General features: G+C 36.6%; 1 protein-coding gene across 1 annotated transcript; it reads left to right on the plus strand.

Moving 5' to 3' along the window:
- The first annotated feature begins 1,288 nt into the window (after positions 1–1,288).
- GPR174 (G protein-coupled receptor 174) lies at positions 1,289–2,290 on the plus strand. The gene has a single exon (XM_068534147.1). The coding sequence runs from the start codon at positions 1,289–1,291 to the stop codon at positions 2,288–2,290; it is 1,002 nt and encodes a 333-aa protein (XP_068390248.1).
- Positions 2,291–8,231: the final 5,941 nt, after the last annotated feature.

An 8,231-nucleotide genomic window follows, 5' to 3' on the forward strand; every position in this document is an offset into this window, starting at 1 on the left:
CTGGGTCAACTTTTTGGGGATTTTGATTCTCCATATTGATGTCATGGTCTTTTGTCTTGGATAATTGAGAGGTGACTAAATGACCCTTGTTATTGCAAGTAATTAAAGAGAGGCTGGTTGCCCACTAATTTTCAGACATCTGGGGAAGATATGAAACAAATCAGTGGTCCCTATATGAAGGTTCAAGGACAAATGCTGGGTTGGCTATATCTGAATCATATGGGGATCTTTCTAAAAATACAAATTTCAGGCCCTAAATACTGAATCAGAATCTCTAGAGGAGACACCAGAAAATCTAAGGAAAGTCGTAATTTTTCTTAAATTTCCCCAGATTAGTGTGACAATCAGTGATGTTTGTGAAGCTGTGGTCTACATCAGAGCCTCTCAAATGTTAATATGCCTAAGAATCATCTGTGGTTCTTCTTAAATTGCTGATTGTGTTGCAGCAAGTCCCAGATGGGATCTGAGATTCTTTTGCATTTCTAAAAAGCTCTCCAGTAATGCTGGCTCATGGATCACATTTTGAGTAGTAAGGGGCTAGTTTACTTCTCAGGTTCCTTCTAGCTATACTGTCTTGTGATTCTAAAGTGTCTTATGGAACTTGTGACTAATCAGCCTCATTCACATCAGAACTTTCCATTAAAGGTAATAGATTTTTCTACATATAGGCTTTTTTTTTTCAAAAATTTCTAGACAATAATTGGCTTAATTTTTTTTTCATTTGCAGCTCTGACTTTGTTTCTCACTTTTTAGTTTACGACACATACCTGAAAAAGTCCCAGAAAGATGATCCATCCAAGTAAATCACCTCTGAGGAGTTGTGGACCCACTGAGTACTAAAGCAAACCTTTCTTCTATGTGAGCCAAAAAAAAGAAAAACAGCCTGCCAAACACCAGTAAAGAGATGACTGTCATCATATGGGAATTTGAAGAGCTACTATATGGCACATTTATGATCAAATGGGAGAGGATCAACTGTTATGATGTCCCAGAAGGCCTTCTAACTGAGTAAACAAGAAGGGAAAATTATAACAGCTTGTCATCTGTGCTTGCACATTAGACTTCAATGTAGTTAATGTAGACAAATCCAAAACAAACATGCAGATAGTTATTTGAAAAAAAACCCAAATCATGTATAGAAGCCCAGACCAATGCAATAAAAAGGAGGTTATTCTATATTCAGTCTCCCCAGCCCATCGATGATCAGTCTTTTAGAAAGACCAGCAGTAGATTATAAATTTAGGTTTTTAACCACCATTTAGCAAAGGCAGTTTCTCTAGAAAGAAACATGCCTGCTAATGACACATGTGCTGGGACAGATGGATCTAATACAGATTTTCGATACTTCATCTATGCAGTGACATACACTGTCATTCTTGTGCCAGGTCTCATAGGGAACATATTAGCCTTGTGGGTATTTTATGGCTATATGAAAGAAACCAAACGGGCTGTGATATTCATGATAAACCTAGCCATTGCTGACTTACTACAAGTCCTCTCCTTGCCACTGAGGATCTTTTACTACTTGAATCATGACTGGCCATTTGGGCCTGGCCTCTGCATGTTTTGTTTCTACCTGAAGTATGTCAACATGTATGCAAGCATCTACTTCTTGGTCTGCATCAGTGTGCGAAGATTTTGGTTTCTCCTCTACCCCTTTCGCTTCCACGACTGTAAACAGAAATATGACCTATACATCAGCATTGCTGGCTGGCTAATAATCTGCCTTGCCTGTCTGCTATTTCCTCTCCTCCGAAGCAGTGAAGACACCCCTAGCAACAGAACCAAATGCTTTGTGGATCTTCCTACCAGGAATGTCAATCTAGCCCAGTCTGTTGTCATGATGACCGTTGGCGAGTTGATTGGATTTGTCACTCCTCTTCTGATTGTCCTGTATTGTACCTGGAAGACGGTTTTATCACTGCAGGATAAATATCCTGTGGCCCAAGACCTTGGAGAGAAAAAGAAAGCCTTGAAGATGATTCTAACCTGTGCAGGAGTTTTCCTAATTTGCTTTGCACCTTATCACTTCAGTTTTCCTTTAGATTTCCTGGTCAAGTCCAATGAAATTAAAAGCTGCCTAGCCAGAAGGGTGATTCTAATATTTCATTCTATTGCCTTGTGTCTGGCTAGTCTGAATTCCTGCCTTGACCCAATCATATACTACTTTACCACTGATGAGTTCAGAAGACGGCTTTCAAGACAAGATTTGCATGATAATATAAAACTCCATGCAAAATCATTTGTGAGCAGCCATACCACTTCTATCTTGACAACTGAACTATGTTAAAAAAAAAAAAAAAACTGGATGTGGACTGAAATGCAAGTATATCAGAACACACCTGCAATACCCCAAGCCACTGGGAAGTAATCATGGGAAGTACTCACAGCTTTTCAGTTATGCTCTACCTTACCCATATGAGGATTTCACATCTTCATAACACAACCTATTTAGAGCATTACACTCCACTATCATTTATGTTGAGATGTCCATGTAGTAATTTGTCATGAAGTCTTTAAGACTTAAGCTATAAAATTTCAATGACATACTGTACACATATGATCTCAACTAGAGCCTGCAGTTATATCTGTGAACCTAAGATAAACAGAGACTATTAAGTTGAAGTCATTATAAGCACTTAGTTTTTTTACAATTGGACACTGAGCTTCTTTGTATTTAGAAGCAATGTAATTGTCTATTTATACTAGTAATCACAGTTTATATCCCAATATCATATTTTAGTTGTCTTTTAGTAGGATGGACATTATATTATTCTGCAAAAACAGTGTTAAAATCATGGACCAAAAAAAAAAATCATGGACCATTTTTATCTCCATATGTGATTACACTCTAGGGTTTGAAGACTCAAATAGCTATTTCCTTCATTTCAATATCAGTATGAAAAATCATCTGTCACATCTATTAATAGAATGAAAATCTGAACTCAGGCCTCTGGTATGTTTAAAATAAGAACAGGAAATAAATTCACATACTCTCTATGACTGTATAAATTGCCATATTTAATCTAACCAGGGCAGGTGGCTTGTCAAAGTTCATACAATGTGACCCAAATTGCCTTTAAAGGTCCAGGAGAAAGCAGATAGGTGATAATCATAGTTCTGATTCTCTTAAACTATTTCCAGAGAACACCTCTGAAGATGTATGGATCTGCCAAGTAAAGGAAATGTCCACCATGCTTCTAGAGTGACATCAAGGTACCTCTGACAGGTTACTGCACTTTCTGAGCCTATGGAAGAAGTAGTGCACTAAGTTTAGGCCAGAGCAAAAAGATGAAGTTATTTCTTATTTTTAAGTTAGGTGGCAACTGTCAAGCTGCATTCACAAGCCAGAGTAGGTTTGGAGGCAGCCAGGCATGTGGACCCTAGAGTCTTCAGTAATTTTTCTGGCCCAACTTTGCCCCAGTCATACCATTGTAAGGCCAGCACAGCCTCCCTCCCAGCAGCTGGGGAAGTCAATATTTTCCCCATTTGAGAAAAGTGCAGAAGATTAATTTTGGCCACATTGGACGCCCATTAAAATGCCTTGCCTGCTACCTGTTTAGTACTAGTATGCAGGAAACAGACCCAGGATATGGGTAGTAATTTAACCTGAGGTCTTAAATATTAGAATACTTTGAAAAATATTTTGGCAAAAAGCTCTAAGTTTCAAAGCGTGCTTTAATTAAAATCTGTGTGCTACAAAATGAAGAAACATGCTACTTCCTATCTGGAAGGAATGTGAAAATCAAGGAAGAGCTCCATCATATTTACAGGAAGGGAGTTATTTTAAGCACACAGTTACAATACCAATATGTTTGGGGAAAAAAACTGGTGAAATCAAAATGAATTTTAATATCTAAGATGAATGGAAATTTTTCTAATGTTTTCTCTAGGCAAGTGTTGATTTGCTTGTACTTTGTTATTAAGATAAAACCCTGCTAGAAGATTGACTTGTGCTGCTAGCAATAGTGTATGTATTTATATCCTAATTATTCATCATAAGGTACATATTTTGATGTGTTAAATGAGTTCTAAATGACTATTAAATTGTGCTTTAAAATGGGTAACTGTAATTATGCCTGGTCTCTTTGCTTTAAAGTGATTTGTGTTTGAACATAGTTCAGTGTTGTAATGGGATTGGAAGTAATAATTTTGTGGGTACTTGTAATGAAAAGGACTTGTCTATACTATATGTGTTTATTATTTTCTATATTAGCATGAATTACACTTTTTAGGGTCATTTTGGGAGACCAGTGATTTAATTTCATTAACATATTAATTTCACTTTAAACATATCTATTATTTTAAACAGGAGGAAAATATATCCAGGAGATTACTGAACTTCTTAGAGGAAATGTTGAGGTTATAGCCCATTTATTAGGCAGTCCAGAAGCCCTTGAAAATTATTTATATCATTTGAGGAAAAGACAGAGAGAACAAGTGTCCAGTATTCTTATGCTGCTTAGCTAGGACCACACCTTCTCTTCAGGCCTGCCCATCTAAGTTTGTATCCAATGCTGTGATTTACTTTATCAAGCCCTCCTCATCATCAGTATGTTTTGTCTTCTGTCCTATTCCCTTGTTCTAGTCAGTAACTGATAAATTTATTCACACTGAGGTACTACTGACTAATGTTAGCTTAATATTAATTTGCCACGGGATATCTGAATTCTAGGCCTTAGGGATGAACTTTAACTCAAAGTGTAAATCTCTCACTTTTAATGGAGGGATTAAAGACACTGAAGCAGACTGGAAAGGAAGATATTTTGAAGAAAATGAGTCTTACAGCAGTGCCTTTCAGGTTACATATAGTAAGTGATCACCTAATTTTCTTACAATAATGGAGATGCTAAATTTTAAGAAATATATCTACAAACATGACTATCAGTTTCTCAGATCTCTGCTTTTTTCTTTTTCTTTTTGACTTTTTTCCCTTCCAACTCTGGATCTGATTTCCAGGGAAAAGTCTAAACTAGGAGAGAAGTACTGTTGCAGCTGCCATCCAGACAGCAGCCTCTTGAGTGTCTCCTTTTCTTGGAGAATTTTCTCTCCAAACCTCCCATTTGTCACTTACCAGGTTTAATGAAAAAAGTAAAACCCTCAAAAAGTAAACACCATCAACTACAGTAATATACAATTCAAGATAAATGAACTCACATTTCCTATTAAAGTTATTTGAGTTCTGATTGCAAAATGTACACACAATTATTCCAACAAATATGTTTTTAAAGTGGCTTTCTAAATAATTTTTATTCATTTATTTATTCATTTTTTGGCTGCATTGGGTCTTCATTGCTGAGCATGGGCTTTCTCTAGTTGTGGCAAGTGGGGGCTACTCTTCATTGCAGTGTGTGGGCTTCTCACTGCTGTGGCTTCTCTTGTTGCAGAGCACGGGTTCTAGGCATGCAGACTTCAGTAGTTGTGGCACGTGGGCTCAGTAGTTGTGGCTCGCGGGCTCTAGAGCACAGGCTCAGTAGTTGTGGCACATGCACTTTGTTGCTCCAAGGCCTGTGGGATCTTCCCGGACCAGGGCTCGAAACCATGTCCCTTGCATTGGCAGGCGGATTCTTAACCACTGCACCGCAAGGGAAGTCCCCAACAGATATTTTTAATATGGAGTGATTTCCATGTTATTATTATTGTCATTATTGTTATTGTTATTATTATTATATTCAAATGGTTTATATGTTTTCATTGTCACTTGGTTTAGGAACTAATTCTGTTAACCTGTAATTCCATGAAAAGGAGCCATCTGCTCTAGGAACAACAGATAAAACTACCTTGGTCTGAAACTATGCATAAGTGGAACTCCTGTGCAACGTCATTTTTCTGTCATCTTTTTGTTTTTACTCCCAAAACACTGTGAAAATGTTGCACTTGGAATGTATTTATGTCTATAATTTATAATATGCATTTTAATAATAAAGATGGTCTCTCTATTTGCATAGAAAAGTTCTGCCTCCAGAATTCAGTGTCACTTTCTCAGCAAACTGATGTAATTGATGATCTTTGTCAGTGTTCTCACATGCATGGATGTAAGTCCCCTGAGGCTCTACTCTCCCTTTCTCTCTGGAGTGGTGCATTCTATTTTCAAATGGAAAGATGAACCACTTCCCCATCCTACCCTACACCTGCCATCTACTCTTCCCATACTGTTCACACCCTACTAAGATTATTCCCCATCCTCACTTGTTGACCAAGTTTATCCAAATGACTTAAATACCTGTACTTGTTAAAGTATAGTCTTTGGGCAGAAAACGAGATGAGGGAACAGAAGGAATGTTTTCTCTTTAGTCTTAAGGGTTTTTAAGACCCGATAGTTTGATTTTTCTTATAGATTAGCAGGAAAAAAGTCTTATCCTTCACTGCCCCCCTCTGCTCTTCTCAAAACAGATCTACATAAACAAAACAAAACAAAACAAATAGTAAAGTCAGGAGAATTGTCCCTGGCTCTCCTCTCATCCTAGTTCTCTTTCTTCCACTTTAGCAACTCCCTCCTCATCTCACCTATATTCCTAATGCTTTCAGGAGGCCCAAGTATCTTCTGCAACAACCAAGTTGTTATGAATTATACATTTTGACTGCTACAGAAAAATGTTCCTAGGAAGTGGTAAAGGCTTTCCTAAGGAGAAATTTCTGATGGTTTGGTAGACTTGAAGAAAATAATGGGATATAAATATGGGATTTAACCCACACATCAAATGTCCTCAAATAATGTACATCCCTCCTACATGCCTTCTTGAAGCCACCGCACAAGTAATTTCACTGCCTTCACTGTACCATATTTTGAGGGGGAAGAAGTGAGAGATAAACTCTCAGGTAATTGTGGCTCTTTCAACTTATTTATTCCTCAATAATTAAAGGATGTGATGTGTGTTTGAGGGGCAGGCAGTGAGCTGTATCTTTGTTGAACTTCACAGATAATTTCTTCAGCAGAACTTCCTCAGCCTTAAACACTTACTTGATTTTTCCAAGACCTTATTTCTTCTTCTATTTTTTGTTGACTAAGTTCTCTTCATCTAACTCCTTACTGAACATCTGCGTATTCATCTATAGGCATAGTCCTTATTTAAGGCCTTACATTTTCCTTCTTGGATCTCTTCAAGGAATAATAGAGCAACTGTTCATTGGTGGAAAGTGAGCTGTAATTAGGCCTATCACTCTGACCCCAATATCTTCCTTTATGCAGGAGCTTCATAAGTAGAGTTGAGAGGCAGATCTAGGATCTCTGTTCTTCAAGTTTGATTCTGTCCCACAATGGAAATATGTTTTTCAGCTTTTTCTAAATAATGTTGAATATTCACAACTTGAACAAAGACCAGGATCATTTATACCTTTTAAATGCCAATCTAATGAGAAGAAAAAATAAACAAAAACTGCTTGAAACAATAACGATCCAAGTTTGAGGCTCAGGAAATGAAAGCATGAAGGAAGTAATCTTACTATAAACTTCCTACACCATACTTGGATAAAGTAAAACATTATAATAATGGGTTCAAAATAGTGTCACTAAATAAGTTTAACTTTTTCACTCAGATGCATATAAAGATAGATATGTAGATATATATATATATAATATGTATAACTTATATATATGTATTTTACTATGGAAAAATTCAAATATATTCAAAAGAAGAAAATAGAACAATTAGTATAAGAAACCCTCATGTACCCACTACTCAGCTTCAACCAACAGCAACACATGGTCAGTCTTCTTTCCTCTATGTCTGCACCCACTCTCCTTACCCCAGATTATATAAAAGTACATTTCATATATTACATAATTCAAAATTTTAATATTTTAATAAGTTATAGTACCATTTAAATGAACTATTTAATATATGATAAAAAGGGGTAAGGGATAAGAACTGGTTTTAGATGTTTTTCAGTAATGACATCAAACACTAAATTCTAACAAGTATAAAAATTTACTTTTTATCAATCTGAGCAAGTTCCAACTTAGTTAAAATCATCTATTAACCTGATCTTGTTTGCCTTAGCTAAGCCTTCCTTCTACTGCAGAAGTGTGATACAGAATAATGTTGATTTTAGTTCAGGGACCCCTCCATCCGAATTTATTATGACTCTTATGGGAAGGAGTCCAGCACATTCAGGTCCACTAAAAGTAAAAATACCACTGCTGACAGCTTGAATTTCTACATTTTTGTCAAAATCGTCTACTAAACAATACTTCTAGAGCAGTATTAGAATGCATCCATGTAAATATACAC

Source organism: Eschrichtius robustus, chromosome X, assembly GCF_028021215.1.
Source record: "Eschrichtius robustus isolate mEscRob2 chromosome X, mEscRob2.pri, whole genome shotgun sequence".
NCBI classification, from domain to species: Eukaryota; Metazoa; Chordata; class Mammalia; order Artiodactyla; family Eschrichtiidae; genus Eschrichtius; species Eschrichtius robustus.

Bases quoted from the DNA above. Each gene is read 5' to 3' on its own strand.
- GPR174 (XM_068534147.1), top strand. From the start codon at position 1,289: ATGCCTGCTAATGACACATGTGCTGGGACAGATGGATCTAATACAGAT.